This window comes from Somniosus microcephalus, chromosome 8, assembly GCF_052327205.1.
Source record: "Somniosus microcephalus isolate GS21.2 chromosome 8, FLI_Smic_1.0, whole genome shotgun sequence".
Classification (NCBI taxonomy): domain Eukaryota; kingdom Metazoa; phylum Chordata; class Chondrichthyes; order Squaliformes; family Somniosidae; genus Somniosus; species Somniosus microcephalus.
In genome coordinates, this window is record NC_140994.1 from 63611386 (window position 1) to 63639047 (window position 27662).

General features: G+C 41.1%; 1 protein-coding gene across 4 annotated transcripts in view; it reads right to left on the minus strand.

Moving 5' to 3' along the window:
* Positions 1-27662, minus strand: part of tbc1d12b (TBC1 domain family, member 12b) — a 122148-nt gene that overhangs the window by 20638 nt on the left and 73848 nt on the right. For 2 of the 4 annotated variants that reach the window (XM_085994811.1, XM_085994812.1), the window contains exons 3-5: positions 21854-21910; positions 14358-14473; positions 911-993 (exon numbers count right to left, since the gene is read on the minus strand). In XM_085994811.1, the coding sequence (XP_085850937.1) occupies positions 911-993; positions 14358-14473; positions 21854-21910 (256 nt within the window). The remainder of the gene's footprint in view (positions 1-910; positions 994-14357; positions 14474-21853; positions 21911-27662) is intronic. The other 2 variants (XM_085994813.1, XM_085994814.1) reach the window with 1 other exon arrangement.

The following is a 27662-nucleotide window of genomic DNA, read 5'->3' on the forward strand; positions in this document are numbered from 1 at the left end:
GCTTGCGAACTACATGCGCCCCTGGGATACGTGGGCCTCTACCCGCACGTACCCAGGGAGGCCCAGGAGTGCAAATCGCCGTGGATCCCGAAGTCCCAGGTAGGTGCGGATCTTCTTTGCGGAACGGAGGCATTTCTCTGCGGGAGGCCTCCGACCGCAAATTCAGGGCCGTACTGTATTGTCCCATTTAATTAGTTTGTTGCCCCCAAAAAGTTACCCGTAAATGAATCTTTGTACCGATCAGTATTTCCTTCATTATCAACATATCCCAAATCCTTTAATTCTTTGGATTGCGTTATTCCTGCTCTCCAGAATTTTTTTGTCCTCTAGCCAATTTTTCTCCCCGCCCCAAAGGTGTTAAATCCTTCCTGGGCTGCGGTTGCTCAGATCACCCAAGTGGCCATTATTTGTGAGCTTTAACAGTCAACTAGGTTGGCAGCTTATTTTACCAGAGGGCACATCACAGCTGAACCCAATCCTGTATAGCAATGAGGGGGCAGAAGCGCTGGCCAATTCTCCTTCCCAAACCCAGGGAAACTCCAACCAGTCACCCTGATGAGATGAGTTAACTCAGCACAGACCATGGCTAAGCTCCAGAATATCAACCTGCCAACTACCTATTGATGTAATTTTGTGATAACTCTATTTATGTACTATATTCAGTCATTCTGCACAAGAACAAAATTAACAAGGCCCAGCCATTATTATTGGCTGCAAATGTTTGCTGATCAGAAATCCTAAGGTGACAAAACAAAATGTACAAAATAGGTTAATTTTGTACACGGCACAATCATGAGAACACTGGCACATAACATTTTGTTTGAAGTACGAGGGGATAAATCGCATAGATTATTTCACATATGTCATTACATCTTTCCCAGTAAAGTAATAAAGTAATTAATTGGAGCACCTCGTTTCTTTGCCTCTGCCACCATCTCATCATATTCTTGTCTGTGTCTTTGAGCCTCCTCCGCAGACTTTGCAGGCAGGTGTCTGCAAAAAAAAAAGTTTTCTGGTAAATACAGGAATGAAAGCTTCAACGCCAAATGTTAAAATGAAAAGCTGTCCGCACATGCACACAGATACAGTACTTTTTTCCATCAACCGTACGAAACTCCTTCAGAATCACCTATCTACATTTAGAGTTTCATCTTCCTGCTATTCAAAATCTATCCATGAGGTGATTTTTTAACTGGCCTCAGTATCCAAAACCCTGTTGCTCCTCCCCCTGCTAGACATGTTGTGGTAAACCACTGTTATAATTATCACTGTATATTGTTCTCACTGTTCTCACTGTCACATCACTACACGAGGTCGCCTCTTGTCGCACTGTTATACCTGGGCTGACCACCTCCGACTCCGCCCATTACCTGCCCAGGTATAAAGGTAGCTGACTGGCTAGTATTCCTCCCTGTTGGATCGGATCACCCACGAGGGTGGGCTCTGTTATTTAGCTAATAAAAACCTTCAGTTACGTTCTTAACTCGTCGCCTTTTATTGGACTAATTGATAGGCATATCACATGTAAGTTACACAAGCATTTACTGGGACAGTGCGTCTTCCAAACCCATGGAACGTTGTATGGGGGGGAAAAATGTTTTTTTAAAAATGCATGTACAAAGCAGGTACTTTGCCACAGGCATGCATTTGTTGTCATTATGTATAGTACCTGGGAAATTGAGTCAAACTGTTTTCCAAATAGTCAGTTAAATGGTGGCACAGTGCGTTCAAATACTATCTTTTCACATCTTGGACATGGACCTGGATAGGGACTTGGAGACGTGGGTATATTCCCTTGAATTTTATACTAAAAATGCAACATTCTGCTTATTTTTAAACTGTTGATAGATTGGATTTCATGGCAGATTAGAGATTATATAGTACATTGAATCAGATAATGAAGCTTGTATGAGCATTTTTGTCAATTGGCTGTAAATGGACAGGGAGAGAACACTTTAGTTGAAATGAAATTAGAGGTGGGTTATACAGCACACTTGCTTGAATAAATTAGTGAAGTACTGGAGTCTGCATGCATGAATTGACAATTTATTTCTAAAATGTAATAGGTTTGCTGCTTTATCACTAATCAGTAAAATAATCAATTATCCTCCTAAATTTGAACCTAGGTTTTCTGATCAGTGTCACTTTAATGGTGGCAGTTATTGCCAGCGTTACGACAATGCCAACTGGAAAATCTAGGTTTTAATCTCAAAACCCCATGCAGCAGTAAAATGCTGCCCGTCAGTTTAAAAAAAATCATAAATTCTAGAATTTAATTGACGAGAACTTAGCTTAATAACTGGTAGTTTTGAAACCTAAATGCTCGGGTTATTTTACAACTAGCACAACCTCTAATCCATCGTTCATACGCTCACAGAAACTGACTTCTCAAAACGGTACGTCACTTTCAACCAATTATTTCATCACTACACTATGGACATCTAATCTATAGGTGTCCTAGGCCCAACCATCTTCAGCTGCTTCATCAATGACCTTCCCTCCATCATAAGGTCAGAAGTGGGGATGTTCGCTGATGACTGCAGTGTTCAGTTCCATTCGCAACTCCTCAGATAATGAAGCATTCCATGCCCATATGCAGCAAGATCTGGATGACATTCAGGTTTGGGCTAATAAGTGGCAGGTAACATTCACGCCACACAAGTGCCAGGCAATGCCCATCTCCAACAAGCGAGTGTCTAACCACCGTCCCTTGACATTCAACGGCATTACCATCGCTGAATCCCCCACCATCAATATCCTGGGGCTCACCATTGACCAGAATCTTAACTGGACCAGCCACATAAATACTGTGGCAACAAGAGGTCAGAGGCTGGGTATTCTGCGGCGAGTGTCACACCTCGACTCCCCAAAGCCTTTCCACCATCTACAAGGCACAAGTCAGGAGTGTGATGGAATACTCTCCACTTGCCTGTGAGTGCAGCTCCAACAACACTCAAGACAAAGCAGCCCGCTTGATTGGCACCCCATCCACACCTTAAACATTCACTCTCTCCGCCATCAGTGTACTGTGGCTGCAGTGTGTATTATCTACAAGATGCAACTCGCCAAGGCTTCTTTGGCAGCACCTCCCAAACCACGACCTCTACCACCTAGAAGGACCAAGTCACACACCATCCCGACTTGGAAATATATCACCGTTCCTTCATCGTTGCTGTGTCAAAATCCAGGAACTCCCTCCTTAACAGCACTGTGGGAGTACCTTCATCACACGGACTGCAGCGGTTCAGGAAGGCGGCTCACCACCACCTTCTCAAGGGCAACTAGGGATGGGCAATAAATGCTGGCCTTGCTAGCGACACCGATGTCCCATGAACAAATTTAAAAAGTTGTTAAACATGGACAGCGTGATTCAGTAAGAATCAATTTAATGTCAGATCAATCAGCATCCACCAAATTTCAACCTTCAGATTAAAAGTGCTTGTGCTTTCTTTTACAGGCTGTGCTCACAATTGGGACGCATTTATTTTGATATGTCTTTCCGATTTGGATGAAATTACCAGATTCTGTGAAATAGTCACATACGTTCATAAGGGCACACTTGCACATAGCCAAGAGTATAGGCAGGCATGTGCGCTTAAATAGATAGAATGAAAGTTTCCTCTCTCTGCCAACTGGCTAGGTACCATAAGGAAGGCATTTCAGCTTGGCAATCTCACTTAGGCAAGAATGCCATAAAATTGGATAATGCTGCAAAAACATTATAATTTTACTTCTATGTAACTTCACGATGGAGCTGGGGGACAACTCTTGACCCTGCCCAAACTGATGACAATCTCCCAAACAGGCTACGCCCTTGGTCCTGGCTTGTTGGATTGGTTTTGTTAACTGATCCTTCCCACTTTTTCTATACGATTCTATTATCTGCCATTTGAACAGGGCTTCTATGCTGCTTGTCTCAATACTTGAAGTACATGGATGTTGTTTCCCCCTCCACACCATAACAAGTACGGTGTGAGATGAAAATTAACAGCAATTTATGGAGCTGAATTTTAAATGAATGCCTCATACTCGAGCATTTTTGGAATAGGGCTCATTTCCCCAGGATTTCAAAGCTGCACAATATTAATGGTTTAAATATGTACCATACACTCATCAGTTTCTTTCTCTCCACCTCCAACAGGGTAAGCAATGACATGCTATATTTCATCAGTTAGCTGCGCATGCTGCACAAATAAACACATTGCTCTGTCGGTGATGATTTAAATATTTGAACTGCTTCAATTTCATTCACTTTCATAAGTTTCTGTGGCTTTGTTAATGGTTTGACTCGTCGTTGCTGCTCCTCTGAGATAAGCTCAATCTCCTTCACAAAGGTGTGTTGGGCTGCACATAGCTAACGAGACTGGGCCGGACCTGATAGTGATATTTTTCAGCTACTTGGCCAATTAAGTCAGTCACTGGCAGCTTTTAAAATCTTCATTCTTGGTATGTGGACACCGTTGGCAAGGCCAGCATTTATTGCCCATCCCTAGTTGCCCTTGAGCAGGTGGTGGCAGGCCTTCTTTTTGAACTACTGCAGTCTGTCTGGTGAAGGTGCTTCCACAGTGCTGTTAGGTATGGAGTTCTAGGATTCTGACCCAGCGACCATGAACAAATATGTCCACGTCAGGATGGTGTGCGACTTGGATGGGGAACTTGGAGGTAATGGTGCTGCCACACAACTGTGGCCTTTGTCCTTCTAAGTGGTAGGAGGTCACAAGTTTGGGATGTGCTGCTGAAGAAGCTTTGGCTACCAATTAATGAATGATCTGGTCAGCAGGCCATCCCGTTCATCAGGTCGTATATCCACCATATCAGTCACATAATCATGTAATACCAGATAGTGGTGGACCACAAACTGTAGCACATTGGCACAACTGATAGAGCCTAGGTTACTGCTGGGCTACGTGCTTGGAGCAGTTGTACAGGGCCTTGGTGAGACCACATCTTGAGTAGTGTGTGCAGTTTTGGTCGTCTTATCTGAGAAAGGATGTTCTTGCCATGGAAGGAGTTCAGCGAAGATTCACCAGGTTGATACCTGGGATGGCAGGAACGACGTACGAGGAGAGATTGGGTCGATTGGGCTTGTACTCGCTGGAGTTTAGAAGAATGAGGGGATCTCATTGAAACTTATAAAATTCTGACAGGACTGGACAGGCTAGATGCAGGAAGGATGCTCCCGATGGTCAGGGAGTCCAGAACCAGGACAGAAATGAGGAGGAATTTCTTCACCCAGAGAGTGGTGAACCTGTGGAATTCTACCACAGAAGGCAGTAGAGGCCAATTAATTAAATATATTCAAGAAGGAGTTGGATATATTTCTCAAGGCTAAAGGGATCAAGGGGTATGGGGAGAAAGCAGGGACCGGGTACTAAATTTGGATGATCAGCCACAATCGCATTGAATGGCGGAGCAGGCTCGAGGGGCCAAATGGCCTACTCCTGCTCCTATCTTCTATGTTTCTATGAGCCATTTTTCTCCTTCGCAACGACCCCTACAGTCAACTTGGCATTAGTGTTTGAGTTTTGGGGGGGGGGGGGGGGGGGGGGGAGAGAGACCATCAAGGTGAATTCCAAATTCCCTGCCAACTATTCCACCATTACATGGAATTTACAGCACAGGAACAGGCCATTTGGCCCAACTGATCTGTGCCAGTGCTTATGCTCCACACGAGCCTCCTCCCACCCTACTTCATCTCACGGTATCTGCATATCCTTCTATTTCTTTCTCCCTCATGTAGTTATCTAGCTTCCCCTTAAATACATCTATACTATTCGCCTCAACTGCTCCATATGGTAGCGAGTTCCACATTCTTACCACTGAGTAAAGAAGCTTCTCCGGAAATCCTTATTGGAATTAATGGTGACAATCTTATATTTATGACCTAGTTTTGGACTCCCCACAAGTAGAAACATCTTGTGATATATAATAAAAGAATTCCACAACAGATGATTTTATATTTTCTATACAACTGAACTGGTTTGACATAAATGCACCTGTTCACAATGCCCCAAGTTCCTTCATTTAAAGCTGCTCTACCTCAATTTGTTACCCTGTAAAAAATATTAAAATGCATAGCACAACTTACTGACTTCTAAATGACGTTCGCATTCCACCACTCGACACCTTCAATTTACCTTCTTCCATTTGGTGCTTGAACATGGGCATTTTTCCATGTTTGAGTGTTTTCAAAATAGGCAGTACATTCTCAACCAATCTTTGTGAAGTCCACTACAAAGGTAACAGGTGTTTTTAATATGAATAATTTAAAAAACTATTACTTTTGTAGTGCACTTCATTAAAAGATTGAAAGCCTGTATATATCCAGGTATGCACTACCTCAATGTCAAATAATAATTAGTGTTGGGAGGGGGGGGGGGGGGGGGAGGAGTTTTAAAGCACTGCAGCTAGACAAAATGAGAATTTATTTTGCCTATGTATAATTGCACCATCCACTGATTTTGTTTTGCAACATACTATATCTTCAACCCTCTTTCTTGCATCATTACTTTACCGCCTTAAAAAGTGTGTTTCTCATTTATTTTTTGTTCAGTTATATTGATTTATAAGCTGCTTTTACATTGCACGTAAAGCACTATGGCCACCAGCTCTTGCACAGCCAGTAGCAATCCCAGAATAAACTTGCCAGATTCACTAAGGCCGGCTGCTTTAGCATATCTCCCTCGCAACTGGCCTCATCAAACCCAGTGAAGCCCAGTTTGAGGTTGTTGCTGCTGCGTCCGGAGTTGGCAGCCCTAGCACCCCAATAAACATTAACCAGCTCATCACAAACCGGACCAGCAAACTGGAAAGGTTCCACTGCATTTGAGGTCATGAATTTAAATCAGGTTCTAAAATTAATACATGCAGGATGACTACGGGACAAACAAAACACTTAGAGGATGAATTTAATGCTAGATACTAGAAAATCCAGTTTTTAAAACTGTTAGATTTGCTGGTGAGAATATGAATTACAGAATCATGCTTTATTAAAGAACAAAATTAATGTTGCTAGTTAAAAAAGATATTTGTCAAGAACAACTTGTATTTATATAGCGCCTTTAACGTAGTAAAACGTCCCAAGTTGCTTCACAGGAGTACAGTATTAGAAGGCAAGAAATTGACACTGAGTCACAAAAGAAATTAGGGCAGATGAGAGGTAGGTTTTAAAGGAGCATCTTAAGGACAGAGAGGTAGAGAGGCAGAGGGGTTTCGGGAGGGAGTTCCAGAGCTCAGGGCCTAGGCAGCTGAAGGCAGGGCCACCGATGATTGAGCGATTATAATCAGGGATGCTCAAGAGAGTAGAATTAGAGTGTAGCTATCTCGCGGCTGAAGGAGTTTACAGAGATAGGGAGGGGCGAGGCCATGGAGGGATTTGAAAACAAGCATGAGAATTTTGAAATCAAGGCATTGCTTAACCAGGTGGGTCAGCGAGCACAGGGGTGATGGGAATACGGGACTTGGTGCAAGTTAGGACACGGGCAGCCGAGTTTTGAATGATCTCAAGTTTACGTAGGGTAGAACGTGGGAGGCCAGCCAGGAGTACATTGGAATAGTCAAGTCTAGAGGTAACAAAGGCATGGATGAGGGTTTCAGCAGCAGATGAGCTGATGCAGGGGCGGAGACGAGCAATGTTATGGAGGTGGAAATAGGCAGTCTTAGTTATGCCGCGGAAGCTATGACACCAAGGTTGCGAAGAGTCTGGTTCAGCCCCCGACAGATGCTAGGGAGAGGGATGGAGTCGGTGGCTAGGGAATTGCGTTTGTGGCGGGGACCGAAAACAATGGCTTCGGTCTTCCCATATTTAATTAGAGAAAATTTCTGCTCATCCAATACTGGATGTCGGACAAGCAGTATGTCAATTTAGAGACCGTGGAGGGGTCGAGAGCAGTGGTAGCGAGGTAGAGCTGGGTGTCGTCAGCATAGGTGTGGAAATTGACATCGTGTTTTCGGATGATGTCGCCAAGGGGCAGCATATAGATGAGAAATAGGAGGGGGCCAAGGATAGATCCTCGGGGACCCCAGAGGTAACGATGCGGGAGCTGGAAGAGAAGCCATTGTAGTGATTTTCTGGCTATGATTAGATAGATAAGAATGGAACCAGGGAGTGCAGTCCCACCCAGCTGGACGACGGTGGAAAGGTGTTGGAGGGGGGTGGAGTGGTCAACCGTGTCAAAGGCTGCGGACAGGTCGAGAAGGAGGACGAGGAGGGATAGATAGGGATGAGGAGGGATAGTTTACCTATCCCTCCTCGAGAACAATTAAGAATTCAAAAAACTTTTTGCTTTCTTTTACTATATCAAAAATCCAATTACAACCATCTTCTCCTGTACCTGCAGATAATTTAAAAGTATAATAACCTTCTTCAAAAGATTGTTAAACTGTAAAAGGAAAAAGATACCTAATGAAGTTATTCTCATTTATTGAAGAAAGTTACAGAAAATCCTATGGTGAAAGTAACATCGAGATTAAGATGCAAAATAACCCTCAAAATATTTTCTAAGAAATGGTCGAACTGGTGCAATAAACATTAACCTGCTTCCACAAAAAAGCTGTTATATGGATGTATAAGCTTTGACACAACAGAATGGAAAATTCAGAAGTACACGTGCCAAGGTTTAAAAATAGTACATTGGGATTGGCTTGTTTGTTGCATGAAATAGAGTGTAAAAAGCAAGCAGTACAATGGATGCCACCTCCAGTAGGTCATATAACATGTACCCAGGTGTCTGCCATGGTTCAGTGGTAGCACTCTTGCCTCTGAGTCAGAAGGTTATATGAGTTCAAGTCCCTCTCCAGAGACTGGGGTACAAACCATCTAGGATGACACTCCAGTGTAGCACTGAGGAAATGCCAGACTGTTGGAGGTGCCATCTTTAGGATGAGGCATTAAACAGAGGCCCCATCTGCCCTCTCAGGTGGATGTAAAAGATCCCATGGCATTATTTTGATGATGATCCAGGGAGTTATTCCTGGTATCCTGGCCAATATTTACCCCCACAACCAGTATCATTACAAACAGATTATCTGGTCATTATCACATTGCTTTTGTGATAATCATTTTGTGCGTGCAAATTGGCTGCTGTATTTCCTGCATTACAACAGTGACTACACTTCAAAAGTACTGTACTTCATTGGCTGTAAAGTGCTTTGGGACTTGAGTTTTTTTAAAATTTTGTGGCTAGATTGAAAATATATTTAAATGTATATTTAAAACAGTTTCAAGAGAGCCAGAAACAGAAGATACCTGATACATTAAGAACTGAACATGTTGGTTAGGAAGGGAATGACTGTCCCACATGGTAGTTCCACTACTGTTTTAAAATGAAGAAAGCTGTTCCTTTGCAAATACATTGGAGCACTGTTGTAATAGTCCATGGCAACTGTAGCCTCATTAGAGATGCAAATTGGAAACCAGTGCGCATGAGATCTGTGGGTGAATGTTGGAAGGCTTCTGAATGTCTGGAATCAGCTGGCCAGTTTGCACATTAAGTACAGGCCCAATGTGCTTGTTGGGGACTCGCAATGGAACACAGGGATGTGAGTCAGCTGTCTAGGTGGGAATCATGAGGTTTGAGCATGGGGGAGGGGGTATCTGGAGTCCAGTGTTTAGAGGCAGAGTGCGTTATGCTGTTTGCTGCGTTTGGTTGGGGGGGGGGGGGGGGGGGTGGGGTGGGGAGAGAAAGAGGACAGGATGAGAGGACTGCTTAGGCACGATTATGGGTAAGCTTGGGATTTTAAATAAATCCGTTGTGATAAATTTATTTGGCAGGTACGTAGTAGAGTGGGTGACGATGTGTCATGACGCCCATACAAAGATAATTTTTTTCTATTTCCAAATCCCATAATAATCCCCACTCAAATACATCTATATATGATAGCAAAATACTGCGGATGCTGGAAATCCGAAATAACAACAGGAAACGCTGGAAAAACTCAGCAGGCCAGGCAGCATCAATGGAGAGAGAAACAGAGTTAACATTTCAGGTCGATGACCTTTCGTCAGAACTCTATACAGGAAACTTTCTGGTATCCGGCACTGACGGGACCGAGCTGGTGCCGGTCGATCAACACTGCCGGAGAAACCAGTGCTAATGTTAAAACATACGGAGCTCAGAGCTCCGTCTGAAGCAACAAACCCTGTTGCTTCAAAACAGTCAGCGCAGCTTGCAAGCGTCTCTGTAGCTAAGCAACAGCTTCAGCTAGACGCTTGCAGAGCCAGGAATGGAGAAAAAAAGCAACGAAAAGTAAAAAAAGTTATCTGAACAGACTCCTGAATTTTGCCGGTGGATAGAGCATTCCAGAGATTTAACCTCCGTTTAAACGAAAGTTTCCTGTATATGATCCTAGCCTACGTGGAGTGTACAGCTGAAGTAGAAGGGATAAGATCTGGACCAATTAAGTAGACTTGCTAAATTATGTATTTTAATGATTAATGTGATAAAACACATGGTACATAATCAAAGGTGCCTATTAGCAAAGACACAAAATGATTTGGGTATTATTGCTGGTTATTAACTCAAAGCATCCTGTCTGCATAAACCTGTCAATAAGGTTAATGAAGTACGGTAATGCATCTCAATGTTATTTAGTTAATCTTGTAAATATCTTTATTGAGGTCAGATGTAGAATACGGAGTGTGTTTTGGGCTCCCTATTGTCAAAACGATCATGCACTGGAGAGGGTTCAGAGAAGGACAGGATGAATCCATGACTTAGGGATAGCTGCAAATTAGGAGGAAAAATTTGCAATACTCTAATGCCTTTCTTTGGAGGAAATATGACTGGGGACATAATTCTTTAAAATGAGAACCATAGCTAATAGAGATACTGTACAAGTTGGCTACCTGGCTTGTATTGTGGATGCAAGACTAGAGACTAGAGAATTTTTACCCCAGGGACATGTGGATATGTGGAATAACTGCAAATCAAATGGAAAGTTAATGCTGCATTGAATATTTGGTTTGGAATGGGATTGAAGGTTTATAGTGATAATTATAAGCTAATGTTCACATAGTCCATAGTTTCTCCATTGCCAAAATCACGGAAAGGTCATCTGGAGAAAGCAACCTGACAGGGTTGAATAATATAAATATGAATAGATATTCTGGGGTTTCAGTTGATTACCTTCAGTGGCCAGGGGAAAATTTTGCTGAATTGTCCATCAAGGAGCAGGTTTGATGAGCCAAATGGACTTTCTGCATTCCATGCTTAATATTCATTTTCCTAAGTTAAGACTATCCTGCCTATGCACCGTAGATAGTCAAAGGTGTTCAACCAGCCTGTGAGGAGGTGCATTGAAGCCACGCAGGCAGAGCCGTTTTCCCTGTCCTAGATGACACTAAAAATTCAAATATTAATTGAGAATCCAAGGCTCCAATACTGTAGCTGTCAGATTACCTGATATGTAATTTACCTGGACCCCTTTACATACAATAGAGCTTATTATTATAACCATAGGGCACAGCTGTAGCCAGATCCAAGTCTCAACCATGCACCAGTAAGACCAGAGCTGGATGTATTTTGTAATGGAAGCAGATCTGGATTTGCAGAAACTTAGTGGCTGAAGCAATAAACAAATTTACTGGACATCATATGAGAGTGCAGTAATAAAAGCAAATCTGAACAGCATACATCCTTGGAAGTATGGCCTAGACAATTTTGAACTTTGTTTTAATCCCCTTTTCCTGCTCCTTTGAAAGCCCCATGCCACAAAACCAGATGACTTGCGTGACAGACTGCTAATCCACGAGTTGACATTCAAGCAACATTACATTTTTTCTCCAACTATCTATTTGATGAAAGCTGATGAAAATCTCCAGATTAATTCAACAAAAGGAGCATTTTTCTCCTTTGGGCCAAATGACCTTGGGCTTCAAAAGGGACAAGAAGCCAAGTCTTATTGGCTGATGGGATTTTGTGTAAAACCCTTGAGACAGAATTTAGTACAGCATGCCATTTTACTAATTTTCCCACATAGTAAATGCACAGGTACAAGCTTTTTTATAGAATTAAAGTTAAACTTGCCTGTACTGTTAGTTAGGGCTTTTAAAAATATTCCTTTTTCAATAGTTGAATAAGAAGTGCCCACATCCTTTGTAGTCTAGTAGGCTACATCTTAGGTTGCATAGCTCAGGGCTAACAATGACCCTCTAACAGCAAAGCTGTGCTCTAGCATTTTATAGCATTTTCACAGCATCTCCTGTCACTCTGGAAGGTGGAAAATATCAAACACTGGACCCACTTTGTGTAGACCAAAATAATAAAATGTATTTACAATTAAACAATTTACAGAAGCAAACATATTGTGGAAGTATTACACAGCACAATATAGAAACAGTCCACAAGAGGTTAATTTACCCTTCCAAGCTTCAGACTTCCTTCATTTAAAGCATTCTACACCAACAATGTCTTTCAGTTCAGTAAAGTCCCCCTTCATGAAAATAATGTAACATTGGTCTTTGTTATGGAGTTTCTTCCTTCTGACATGCTCAGAATGAAAAAGAACAGACAAAACTGAGGGCATGGAACTCAAGAACACTTTTCTCTGAAGGCAGCATCAAGCTTGGTTAAACAAACGCAGTAACAAAGCTGTATTTCACCTTATTACATACCCATAACATTTCTAAGATTAAAATACATTGGGCCAGTAATTCCGGTCCCAACGCGTGAGTACGGACGGGGTACTCACACGTGGGCCCGTTGGAAGTGCCGGATTTCAGCATGCACAGCACATGCGCGGGAAACTGGCATTTCCTCCAAGGGTTTCAGAGGTCCAACGCGTGCGCGCAGGACTCTGCGCGCACGCGTTGAACTTCCTTCTTTTTGACAGGTTTGCCCGTGTGCAAGGGCCTGAACTTTTTACACATAAAAAGGAGGCGTAAGGACTGGATTCTTGAAGGTAAGTGGTCTATTATTTAAAATTAACATTTTTTCCACAGCTTTATTGTTTTTAAGGACTTTACAGTAAGGCAAGTTAAATTTTAGACCCGATTTCTTAAAATTATTTTTTGCAAAAATTTGATTAATTGTTTAAAATTGTTTTTTTTAAGTTATTTATAGTTTATTTAATTATTGGGATGTTTTTTAAAATTTTATTTAAAGTTAAACTAGTCTTTTGGGCGCCCATACTTTTCATGAGTTTGACAGTTCTTACTATCAAACTCATGAATGAAGTTTCCCCTCCCCTGATTGGCTGCACAGTGCTCACCTGATCCCAGCCGGCACATCGCACTAACTACGCCGCTGGATCAGGCAAGCACATCGCGCCGACATCTGAACTGGGCCAGTGACAGGAAATGCAAGCAGGCCCAGGCTTCGGATGTCGGCGCGCCGGGTGAGTGCACATTGGGGGCTTGCACGCGCGGCAAGCCCCCGATCCTAATTTCTGGCCCATTATAGGAGCTGACCACTGGAGATAGTTGAATATTTTTTTATAATACAATGGTACAACTTATAATAGAGTTGTCAAAGCATTGGCAGGCTATTGGCACCTCGCAGACACTAGCATTTTAAACATGCTGTTATCAAGGAGAGCCTTTATTTTATTTTAATTAATTCTTGATCAAAGAGAAACTGCCTATCCACGCAGACATTAAAAGGAAACTGCTCCCATCCTGTGGTTTAGAATTCCAGTACAGCATGCAATTGGAGGGAGCCCTTTAAAAATATACACAACCAAAACAGGACTAAATTTCCTTATTAATCCGTGGCACAATTTCCAAGCTTGTATAGTGGAATTGTACTTTGAGATGATTTATGCAAATGGTTTGTTTATGATGATCGGTCAGACCATTTGACATGATGTTCACTGTAGATGAAAATATTTAAGATTGAGCACTGTGCAAAGATAGATAGAAGGTGAAAGAACATTAGAGGTAGGTCTCAGAAGTTAAAAGAAAAAACTTTGAAGACGTTCCAGAAATTAAGATTGTGCAGTTGTAAGGAGGTGCCGAGCCAGAGCATAGCAAGGTGCTAGGAATGAGGTTCTGCTTACTCGCTGGTCGAAGGTGAGTGCAGTGTGTTAAAAAAATAGAAACCCAAAACGGATAGACATTAAAATGATGTATGTTCCATGAACCAACTAGTTAATGGAGCATGCTCTTATACAAAACTGTCAAACAGAAAGAATCTGGTTTAAATACTACAAACACAGCCAAATTTTCATAGCATTGATAAGTTTGAGATTTGCAAGAGTTGATGTCTTCTCCCACAAATATATTCTTGTAACAGAATTAGATACTAAAATGGGCATTATGCATGGCAATTAATGCAGTGTGACAACACTCAAAGAATACAAGACTGCAACAGTGAATTGTACCAATCATCTTTGTAGACTGTATAACAAACTTTACTTACGCTGGCCGATCCTCTAGGATCAGCGCTGTAGTAGACAGTGGCTCAAATTCAAGATTTCGGCGCCGCCCAGACTGGAGTGGGGTTTTGGTCATTCGACCAGTTCGGGCTTCATATTCCTATTTTCAGCAGAAAGAACAAATCAACACATTGCAAATATACTTTTAACAATTTAATACAAGTTTATTCAGAGTCTGCTGCCCCCTTTAAACCAAAAAGAACAGCCAATGGACTCAGGAAAAAACTGACCAACAGCTCAAACAGTCATTTGTGAGTTACAGGCAAAGAAAGTAAACATTTCTGTAGTTCTGTTTTAAGACACTATTTTCAATAGCAGGACATATTAATGCTCAAGATACATTCACTAATGTAGATTCATTGCAAAATGCAAAACATTCATTTTCAGGTAGCATAGCAATTACTTCTGTGCTATTCCAGATTATAAACTTGGAGATAGAATTCTAACTCACCAGCAGCCCCCCCACCCCCAAATTTTCTGCAATAGTTATGGCACATACCATGTCCTTTGTTCAGGAGCCCAACTGTGAGTCAGGCTTAATTCTATTGATTATAGCACAAATGCGTTTTGGACCGTCACTAGAGCATACCAAGTACAGTATAATGCTGCTTTCTTTGGGACATTTTAACAGATAACTCATTTTTTGTTGGTCTTTTTTGGGCGATAATTCAAAAATAGAAAATAATCTCTTCAACATGCTTTGTAAAATATTTTGCTCTCCTCAACTGTCATATTGCAATGCACTAAGGCTAATTCTGTTAATTCAAAGTTGCTTAATTCTAATTTAAATGCTTTTTAAGCATTTTCACTTTGCTGTGTTATTTATGTTGCTTAATTCAAATTATTGATTCAATTTTTTTTTTTTAGCACAAATAATTTCATATTCAAGAGTAGACTATATAATTGGATATATACGAGAATAAGGCAGTTTTTGCAGATTGGGGATTTTGTTTCAACGGTTAAGCTTAAAACTATATTTTTAAGCAAACTGCCCATAGAACATGGAAAGCTATTTGTGTTTTATTTTGCCATTTGGACATTCCTTGAACAGGTTACTTCTTTACTAATATTTGACTGCCCAATTGAATTTTAGCAAAATAAGTCAACAGGAAAAATAGGAAAAGTGGAAACACATAAGCAATGGAAGAGAAATGCAAGCATATCCTTCCTGGGAGAGAAGACGAGGGAACAGAACGATTGGAGATTAGTAGAGAAATACATTGGATAGACATTTTATGGAGTCATGGCAGTTTAACTTTTTTTTTTATAGATGAAAGGGAATACTATAGGAAAGGCTTACAAAGGATATTCAAAACATAAATCTAAAATTACATTGTTGCATTTGTTTAAAATAATCCAATTCCATGCCACATTCGAACAGCTGTAACCACGACCCCATTCCTGTGCTCTTGATAGGCATGTGGGTTTATTGGACGCCATATCCATCAGCTGCAAAAAGTTAGAAAATATTGCCTGCTGGGAACGCAGACCACTCGCACAGCAAGGCTGCAATGCAAGTCATGGCTAGGCTCATCAATGAAGTAGGAGAGCGCTAGACTTTGGGCCGGATATTCCGATCCCTATGGGTGTGTACGCGCTGTGTACACACCCGTAGGGACATTGGAAATGCCGGTTTCAGACATGCACAGCGCATGTGCTGAAAACCAGCATTTCCGATCTGTCAAGAATGCTCGACAGATCGGACGCCTGCCCTGGAGAAGGGCCTCTGCAGGTGGATAGTTCCGCTTTCTGGAGACCCTCCACCCGCAGAAAATCCTTAGAATTCTTACGCCTGGTAAAAAGCAAGCGTAAGGCCTGCTTTTAACAGGATAAGAATTGAAAAAAGTAAAAAAAAACTTTTTCACTCATTTATCATTTAAAAATACTTTAAAAGCTAAATTTATTTTTAGCCCTGTAAAAAAACTTATTTTTTCAAAAAATTAAATTTGTTTCAAATATTTATTGTAATTTCAACTAATTTTTAAAATGTGATTTAATTTTTTTTTTATGTTTTGAAGTGTATTTGAGGTGATCTCCATTCATATATTTGACAGGTCTGTCAGTCAAAAGTATGAAGGGAGATTCCCTTCTTTTGTTGGTTCCCCATGGCCCACGTGATCCCAGAGACACTTGCGAACCGCATGCGCCTCTGGGATACCTGGGCCCTACGCACTTGGAGTTGGAGAGGCCCAGCATCGGAACTATACACACCTCGGGAGCCCTCAGTAAGTGCGTAGGTTTTTTCAAGATCAGAGGCTTCCGCATGCGGGAAGCCTCCGATCGGAAAATACGTCCCTATATGTTTAGTGCTTGCACATAATTAGTGCAGGAAAAAAGGTAATAGATGCAAAAAAATCTGATAATTCACACATTTTGAAAATATCTGCTTCAGCTTTCTAAGAGTTTGTAACTGTGATCTGCACATAGTCAGCAGAGGAATTTCTGGGGCCAGGTTACAGATACAGGGCTTTTGAGGGTTGGTTTGATCTTGTCTGGGCATCTCTTTCCTGGCATTCAGGCCTTCTCTTCTCTTTAGAGCAAGAGTTTTATGGTTTTTATTAGTTTGGGGTTAGTGTTTCTCTTAGACAACATGGATGAGTTAGCCTCTCCAAGAATGCAATCTAGCTCAGTACATCTTTTAAGCATACTCAGATTTGCCAGGATTTGTTGCCTCTTTTACATCAGATGAGTCTGAGGAACCTCTTTGCCCCATGTGAAGTGGTGGTGACTTTTGCCCCAATAATTCTAATGCTTGCATGATTTGTGTCATCACTGCCATTCAATGGAATGTTTGCTTGCATGATGCACTATTTTTGTTAAACTGTTTACATGGTCACTTCCACCTCATTTATAAAATTTTAAACGTAGCTGCAAATCCAAGATGACATGTTTCACCCCGTTTAATATCTTACAGCTCCAAAAGGATAGCTCACAAACTATTTTTGGAACCTTCCTTGGCGTATATTTCCGTAAAAATTATTTTTGTACATTTCTCAAACTCAAAAAAGATGAAATTTGCAGTCCTAAAAAATATCATGGCAGCTGGCAAGCACAGACAATAATTTGCTGTAATTCAGCATCTCGAGCGTGCCTGGGAAACTGAAGGACGTGGTTTGTTATGTGCCAACAAAAGAGACGCAATATCTGTACGGTTCTTTATGTAATGGACAAAAGAAGACATGTTCACATAATATTCGGAACGAAAAATATGTTTAGCTACTGTAGTCATTTTTTGGTCATGCAATAGGAAGCTGATTTTTTTTTTATATAAACACAATTTAAAACCAACTCCTCCCCTCTCTCCTTGCCCCCACCCCCACAAATATACTTTAAAAAAAATTAAGAATTAAAAAAAATTTGTTCTGACAGTCAATCAAGCTGGCCCCAGGACAGGTACAATTATGAGCCTACTCGGTTTATCCCTGTAAACAGTGACGCTAGTTTATGCAGATTTCAAGATGACATTGGAATTTTCTTTTTATTGTGAACTAGAGCCAATCTGTAGATTTTTCCACTTTCAATAGTGCTTTTCCTTTGGAGGCACAAAGCAATATTAAGGTGTTAACACTCAAAAAATATCAGAAGTAATACTTCTGTTCAAAATACTTGATTGATGACAGAATATCAAACCACTACCATGTAATAGTGATACTGCATTGGAGTAAGTTGCACAACTTGAATTGACCAACTGAAGCATCTAGGGGCATTTTCCACCGAAGTACCACATGTAAAACTAACCTGAAAAGCATTTTTGTAAGACATACCGAAACAAATGTTACAATGATACACTGATTAGAAATATAAATGACTGTCAAACTCTATCAAATATTACAATCATGTAAACCCTTCTAAGAATTAACTGTCAAGCTGGCTAAAAGAAAAATGCAGGAATAGAATTGTCTCCATATTCTGTATTCTAACACACCTCAAGAAAACAGAAGTAATTCTAGGTGAATAATTAAAATGATGCAATTATAGGACTATCAAAGCCACAGAAACACAAGCATGACTTTGATGTGAATTTAACAGCATTCTGAACAAAGGCACAATATCTGAGTCACACATATTACAGAGTACATGGTGCCAGGCTGCTCATCCAACAGCTGGTGCTTATTATTCATTTCCATTCAATAGAAAACATCACAGCTTTTAAAATTACACTTTTTTTTATATTCCCTGATCTGAAGCCTATTAAATATAGTTCAATAGACCATTCAGGGTAGGGAAACCACTAAATGCAACAATTGGACAGCTGGCACTGCAGTATTTCAAAGAACATCTGTGGGCTATTATTCATTTGAAACATTTCACTTAATGCAAAATTATTTCTAAAGAAATGACTGCACAGATAACTGAAATTAGGGTCACTTATTTGCATATTGGCAAGATTTCAGGAGCAATGAGATGGCATATCTGAACTCAAAAGTTTAATTGTTCAGACAAATGCTAATCAATTAATCCTCCATTGGAATTTACTAGATAATGGGATCATCCTGCACAAAGGAAATTAGTACACCATGGAGCACAACATATACATCTAATAACTAGGAAATCTACAGTCATTGCGACTAAAAACAATGCATGACAGAATGTTGAAGGTTCTGAAATCTGTCTGCGAAGATGGCACAAAGCAACAACGTGCATTTATAGAACACCTTTAACATAGAACAATGCCCCATGGTGCCCCACAGAAGCATAATCAGAGAAAAATCGACACCGAGTCAAAGGTGGAGTGACTAAAAGCTTGGTCAAAGAGGCAGGACTAAGGATAGAGCCTTGGCGCCAGAGGTATCAGTGCGAGGGTGGGAAGAGAAGCCATTACTGGAGATGCATTGGCTACGATTGGATAGCTAAGAGTGGAACCAAGTAAGGACAGTCCCATTGAGATGGACAACTGAGGAAAGGCATTGGAGGAGGATAGTGTGGTTGAACACATCAAAGGCTACAGAAAGGTCGAGAAGGACAAGGATGGTTGGGCACCATGGTCACCGTCGGAAATGTCATTTGTGACCTTGATTACTGCCTTTCAGTGCTCAGGCATAGATGAAAACCTGACCGGAGAGATTCAAACATAGAGTTGCATTAAAGATGGGCATGGATTTGGGAGGTGACAAAACATTCAAGAGTTTGAGAGGAAAGGGAGGTTGTAGATAGGGGCAGTGGCTTGTAAGAACAGAGAGGTTGAGGGTGGGTTTTTTTTCCCCTCGAGAAGAATGCGAATATGGCGTTTTCGAAATGGATAGGGACAGTACCCGAGGAGAGGGAAGCATTTATAATGTCTGCTAGCATGGGAGGGCGAGGAAGGGAAGTTGGGTCGTCTAAAGTTTAATGGGAATGGGGACATGGGAACAGGAAGTGGGCGTCGTGGACAAGATGAGCTCAGAGAGGGCACGAGGAGAGATGGAAGAGAAACAAGGAAGACGCGGGTTCAAGGCTAGGGTAGGGGGAATCTTAGTTGAGGTCTGGCTTGCTGAGCAAGGGGAAGAGGCAGAGGCAGCTTAACAAATGGTCTCAACCTTAGTGACAAAGAAGTCCTTGAGCTCCTCACACTTCTTGTTGGAAGTGAGGGTGGTGGGGGAATGGGAAAAGGGATTTAAAGAGACAGTTGGTTGTGGAGTGAAGCAGCTGGGAGGGGCGGCAGTTATCTTTACTTTCCAGGACAATCCTGAAGTTGCGAGCGGTTTTGCAGAGGAGTGCAAGGCATGACAGTGCTTTGTGGTCCAGCCAGATCTATCGATGGATGGCCGAACCAGTTGTGTGCCAGAAATCTTTCCAATGGAATTGCAGCTCAAGAGTTGCAAGGTATTGTGCTTTCCTGTAATCTTAGCTGAGAAATTCCAGTAATATAGCCATAACAACATAGTATTTATACAATAAATACATTAGCAAAGATACACACTTGAAAAACAACTTGTACAGGGATGCTCCTAGAATTTTCTGTGTATTCTATTTCAAACTTAAAATACATTTATAATAAATACATTTTTAATATTCTGCGCTTCAACATTCTGAACCTGGAACAATTCACAAGCAAGATAAAATAAAGTCGATGACCTTTAATTAAAAGCCGTTAATGTGTGTTAATACTCAGTGGAATCAAATCTAAAATTGACTGGTAGACCAAAGGTCATTAATCCCTGGCAAAGGAATTGGGATTGGAAAACAAAATTTGTTATTAAAACACTGAGAATGCATTTAAAATTTCTGCACACCAACAAAAAAATGCTTGCCTAAAACAAATGTCAAAATGGCTTATCCTGAACCATGTACACTTAATTGCTATAGTGAACGGTCTGCCATATTAATGTACTGGAATAGGACATTCGACTCTCCTTTATTTTAATTAGCACTATTACAGATTATTTGAGAATGCAGTTTTTTGTAAGGTAAGCTTTAGATGTAGTACAATTAGAGAGACTGAGAACACATGCAAGCCCTTTGCAATGTTGTGAGTAAACAAGTAGTACAGGGTACTAGATTTTACTCTGAGGTAATGTAGTCAAGCCGAAACATTACATCTATCGTCCAGAAATAGCTTATTCAACTGCTTTTGATAAAATTTAATTTACAGGTGTGATTTCAAGCTAAAGAAGAGGGAAAGTGAACTGCTCCCTTCCCATCAGCTGGGACAATGTTCATATCTAGTCATGCAGTTTTAAGCAGTTACAATTAACAGCAGCCTGTGGGGACTGGCAGCACACTGGGTTAGACACTGGTCTTTCTTTTCTGGAACCTGGGTTCAAAGACAGCACAAACTGATGGGATGAAAGTCTACTTACTGGCTGAGAGAATCCTACAACAGTGTTGTCACTAGGATATTAGTAAATCATAATGGTATATGAAGACATTTTCATACTATATTGAAAAAAAAAATCTAGCAGTACAAATAGCTTATAGATTTTACCCTTCCAAACTGGAGTTGTTTCTGAATCAAAAATATTGCACAAGGAGGATATTGGAACATCGAAAGTGCACGAGTTTAAGTGCAACATTTCCGATAGCATATTGGTACCAATACTCCAAATAAGCCCAGTGACAACAGTGAAAATTAGTTTGGGCTGTCTCAATTCCGTTCGCAATAGACATGGATCACAGTACAAAACTACCTCTAAGTTAATGTGGTTACCTTCAAAACATTGGCTAAGTTACAATAACCTACCTGAAGGTAAATTATAATCACATTTCTATATTTTCTTTTACGTTACCAATATTAGAATATTTTATCTAGTATGGTGCAATCAATGCAAAGTGCATAAATGACTGGGTAAATGGTGTTTTAGGGATTAAAGACAATAGTGGGTTCAAATGCATTCCCTTATTGCATTCAAATGGGTGTTTCAATGTTCTAATGTCAGTACAGTAATATGAATTGTGCTCATCATGCTCAAATAAAGATGTGTAGGTGAAAGACAAACACAGGTCAACATAATGTCATGCATGGTTTCAAAATTGACTGGAAGGAAATGTAGTAATTTCATACCCCTGTATTGAACAGGTTAGGTGCAGACACTGACGCAAGACTGCAACCATAGCTGTCCTGATGAAAGAAACAGAGTCCAACTTTAGTCATCGACAACAAAAAATAGACAATTAAATTTTTAAAAAATATTTTAAAAGCACAGGTTTTCTTAGGTATAAAAACCGGCAAGAATGAAAAGGTAATTTTACAACAGGGTGACTCATTACAAATCTATCTAAAATGTATGACCTAGTGTCCATAAAAAGACTATGAAATAGCCATAAATGTGTATAATTAAAATATAGCTTTACTTAGTTGTTTTATTCCACCTTTAATCTCCCTCCCACCCCAAATCAACCCGATCAAAATGACATTTTTGAAGTGCAGACCTAAGGAGCCCCCCCCGCTCCCCCCCCCCGGACAGGATATAATACAACCTGCTTATTACATCACTTGCATCATGATTCTATCACACAAAGACAACACCAAAGTAAATATTTCTACTTTCTGCATAATTTTCAACATTTGAAATCATGTTACAGGAAACTTTCTGGTATCCGGCACGGACGGGACCGACCTGGTGTCGGTTCATCAACAATGCCGGATAACCGAACGCTATAGTAAAAGATTCAGAGCTCCGTATAAAGCAACAAACCCTGTTGCTTAGCTTCAAAACAAGCAGCACAAGTTGCAAGCATCTCTGTAGTTTAGCAACAGCTTCAGCTACATGCTTGCACATCCACAAATGGAGTAAAAAAAGTAACAAAGTAAAAAAAGTTATCTGAACCGACTCCTGAATTTTGCCGGTGGATAGAGCGTTCCGGTTATTTAGTGGCCGATTAATCGAAAGTTTCCTGTATAATCAATTCTTTTTCATTAAAGCACACAAAATAGGCATAGCAAATGTAAACATCAATTTATCTAAAACATGGATTTTCAAACTTGGCTCCATGAGGTAATCTCAGATGATCCACAAGATTGTTAAGAGGGGGAAAAAATTGCCGTTATTGCCATTCAGCACTCCAGGGCAAATGGCACTGCTAACCCCTTATTTGGAGTGGTGGGGAGACCATTTGCCCTGATTGACATTACAGTCATACAAATCACTGCCTGCACACTGAGCTTTGGCTGCAAGAGATGTCAAATCAAGCGATGGGACCTAACGGACGATCACTATTAGAAGTATATATTTGGTATTAAATCTTTTTTTTTTATATAAGTAAACTGCTCAATCTGTGCACATCGTACTACTCACTATATGGAGACAAAGCTCAAATCACTACTGGGCTATAAAATTGATTCAATGATTTGGTTAATATTTTTTAAAAACAGTATGGTTATTTTTTTCTTAGATTAATTCTCTAGTTCTGTGCTACACTGGAAACAAACAGGAGAGTCTTACCAAAGTTAAATATCTTAATGTGCAACAACATTACAGAACAGAAACCATGTCAGCAAGTAATATGAAATAGTGTCAGTGTCTGGTGCTTAAAGTATGTATTATTCTGTGCATTGTGCGGATAGCGGGGATTGCTGATTATTGTTATTTTGTCTATGCACTAACATATCAGCAGTGCTTCTTGCTGATCCTGCTGTGAAGCAAGCAGCAGCCTATACATGTCAAACCTGGGATGAGAGATAAGAACCATAATGGGGGCCATGTGTCATACAGACTGCTAGCTGCTTATAGGCCTGGCCACCACGGTCATTAGGAGCTTATCCAATAATACTGAACAAATCAACTCTGAATTAATGCTCTTCCTCATTCCCTCCACTCCACCATCTGAAGCCAATCTTTCAGTCATGACGTACTTCACCTCTAGAATTTGTTTTCAAACAGACTTTGGCTTGCTACCATCCAATCAATCAGTCATTGCCCCATGAATCATTTGTCAGGCAAGGTGAAGCAAGCATATCTCACCACTGACACCACTAGTGTGCCTAGCTGCACCAGCATGTCTTGAGAATTATATATTTAATTTCTTTCTGTACTTTTCTGTCTTTGACAAACATTGCTTCTGTTGCCAGTACTAATACTGAGCCAATTTTTTTTGCAAAGGCAGTACTGTTTACCTGTGGGCAGCTGACACTCTTTGGGAATTAGGACAAAGGGTCTGCAGAACTGTGTCAATATTTGCAGGGGTCTCATACCTAAATGTTTGAAAACGACTGGTCTAGAATGGTTAAACCTTTGGAGTTAAATGATAGGCAGTGATTTTGTAGCTGTCAAAGTGGAGGATGCAAGTACTACGAGAAGTATACTTTTTGCCTCTTGCCACCCAGTGTCCGCATCAGGAATTCCCAAGTCAGTGACAGGACTGGTTAAGTCCAGAGTAAAGCTAGTACAGTAGTGTGCCTTAAAGCTAGAACAGTACCAGCTATTGCAGCAGTAACTTCCATTTCCATGGTATGACTGCTTCATTGGTCATTTTGCTCCTTAGGTTAGAGGCACCTTCTGCTCAAGCACTTTGGTCAATCATCCATCAATGCAGTGGACATCTTCAAAGCCTTCGCCAGATCCGACCCAGTGCACTTCTGAACAAATTATCATATGGTCAGTCACCAGAGTTATAGTCATCGCTATTTAACTACCTCGCAAATTGCGCTCTCTGTGCTGTCATTTGATGGCTTATCCTCCGGCTCTTATTCAATTAACTCCACTAAATATTATCCCCTCTCCACTCTGTTCCTTCATATCCTGATCTTCTCTACCTATCATTCAAACCTATCCACTCTTTTGCTGATTATTCCACTCACGGTACACAACCTCCAGTGCAACTAGTGGTTGAATCACTTGGTCTTGATTTCCTCCATGCTCTCTGATGAGAGAATAAGTCAAAATTCTTTCCATTCTTCAAAGACAGTTTCTTGATCTCTCTCTAGACTAACCAACAACCATTACCCCCTTACATTTCATGTAATTTAGTCCTTCTTCACCGATTGACCTTCATGACCTCACTATCTCCTCCAACCTCAAATGGAATTCTCACATCTTTAACACTGAAGCTGCCTCCAAGAACCGTTCTCTTTCATCCTAAATTCTTCTCACTGCAACTCACTCTAAAGTTCAGATGTGTCCAAGACTTGAATAATGCTTCCGTATCAGAGAGGCTCTGAAACACCTCGCCCGTGTTCCTGGACAACAAAGGTTTGATGGTGGAGAGTTGGCCGTCTCTCATGTGGAGCCTCCAGCTTCTTCCTGTCACATCTCTTTCTGTCACTCTCAATTTTAAATCAATGATATTATGGGTTAGTGCTTCATTGAACTTTTCTCTCTTGTTGCTTCCAAGCTCCAACTGTACTGCCCTACAAGCTTTTCTCACTGTGTTGAAATCTAGACTTATTACATGGACTCTTGCTCCAATTAAATTCTTTCATAGTACCACAAACCATGGAACTATGACCTCCCTCAATGTTTGTTTCCTTCTAGCTTTTAAAACCTTGCTCGCTATTTCCTAACCTTTACTTCCTGGCTCAGTTGAGCATCTCTTACTTTTTTCAACCTTGGTTTGGCTCTGTACAATGGCTTTTCGCCATGCACCTTGATTTCTGAACTCAAAGTTGGAGGCGAGGGAGCTAAGTGGGCTGCCATAAAGATTGCACAAGGGTCGAGTTGGCATGGATTGCAACAGAGAAGGCTAAGAGGAGATTTGATAGAAGTGTTTAAAATCATGAAGGATTTAGATAGAGCGAAAAGAGAAACTGTTTCCAATGGCTGAAAGTTGATAACCAGAGGGCACAGATTAAAGTTTATTGGCAGAAGAACCAGAGGTGACATGGGGAAAAACTTTTTTACACAATGAGTGGTTAGGATTTGGAATGCACTGCCTGATAGGGTGGTGGAAACAAATTCAATAGTAGCTTTCAAAAGGGAATTGGATAAATACTTGAAGGAGAAAAAATTGCAGAGATGTGGGGAAAGAGCGGGGGAATGGCGCAGACTCAATGGGCTGAATGGCCTCTTCTGTGCTGTACTATGGAGTCTTTAAAGAAAATAGATTTCAAATGTCTTTTACTATTCATTTTATTTAATGCTCTTCATGGTTCTGTATTTTCACATGGACTTGTAGGGAAGCTCCATGATATGCATCTAACCAGCCAACAGACAAAAAGCTTAGGCGTTCCCACTATTCACAGCATCGCCCTGCCATGCCTAAAGAGATAGTGTGGTTCAAACCATTTTAAGCACATCAGAACCTCAGTAGAAGATTAATTATACATTCTACTTTAATATTTCAAGCACATAGTTCAGACATTTTTTAAGGTACTTAAAATACAAAATTTCAGATTATTTGTCTTTCTCTAGCTTTTAACTTCAATACAATGTCACCAACAGTTGAATTTTAATACAAGTCACTGAAATACTATATATGCAAATACATGTGAAACATCATTTGTCTGCTTCTAATGAGTTCAATTATCTTGGTCAAGACAACCAGGAATAATGCATTCTACATCAAGGTGTCGGGTTATTACTCAGCCATGTGACACGGTAAAGATCGGTGTAAAGAAACCTCACTGTAGAATGGTCATATTAATTGAGTGCTGGTGTACATTACACTAAGAACAGGGCAGAAGGTAAACTTACCTTGCACAAAGGAGTCAAAAGAATGTATGAAATAACTACTGGCAACAACTGCAATTTTCCATCTTGCCGTTATCACAAGGAAAGCAGTCACTGTAAACGACATTATTCACACACTGAAGGTTCAAATTAAATTACTGCAGCCATGAAGCCACAGACGATTTAATTATACAACAAATGTAATTGAATTTGCAAAAAATTGGGCCCCAACTAAAACAATGATCTGCAAGATGGTTGTGGTGATTGGAGGTCAATCATCACAGCCCTAGGACATTGCTGCAGGAGTTCCTCAGGGCAGTGTCCTGGCCCAACCATCTTCAGCTGCTTCATCAATGACCTTCCCTCCATCACAAGGTCAGAAGTGGGGATGTTCGCTGATGACTGCAGTGTTCAGTGCCATTCGCAACTCCTCATATAATGAAGCAGTCCATGCCCGCATGCAGCAAGACCTGGATGACATTCAGGCTTAGGCTGATAAGTGGCAGGTAGCATTCACGCCACACAAGTGCCGGGCAATGGCCATCTCCAACAAGCGAGCGTCTAACCACCGCCCCTTGACATTCAACGGCATTACCATCACTGAATCCCCCACCATCAATATCCTGGGGGTAACCATTGACCAGAAACTTAACTGGACCAGCCACATAAATATTGTGGCAACAAGAGCAGGTCAGAGGTTGGATATTCTGCGACAAGTGTCTCACCTCCTGACTCCCCAAGGCCTTTCCACCATCTACAAGGCACAAGTCAGAAGTGTGATGGAATACTCTCCACTTGCCTGGATGAGTGCAGCTCCAACAACACTCAAGAAGCTCCTCACCATCCAAGACAAAGCAGCCCGCTTGTTTGGCACCCCATCCACCACCTTAAACATTCACTCCCTCCACCACCAGCGTACTGTGGCTGCACCCTGTACTATCTACAAGATGCACTGTAGCAACTTGCCAAGGCTTCTTCGGCAGCACCTCCCAAACCCACGACCTCTACCACCTAGAAGGACAAGGGCAGCAGGTGCATGGGAACACCACCACCTCCAAGTCTCACACCATCCTGACTTGGAAGTATATTGCCGTTCCTTCATCGTAGAACTCCCTCCCTAACAGCACTGTGAGAGTATCTTCACCACACGGACTGCAGCGGTTCAAGGCGGCGGCTCACCACCACCTTCTCAAGGGCGATTAGGGATGGGCAATAAATGCTGGCCTTGCCAGCGACGCCCACATCCCATGAATGAATAAAAAAAAT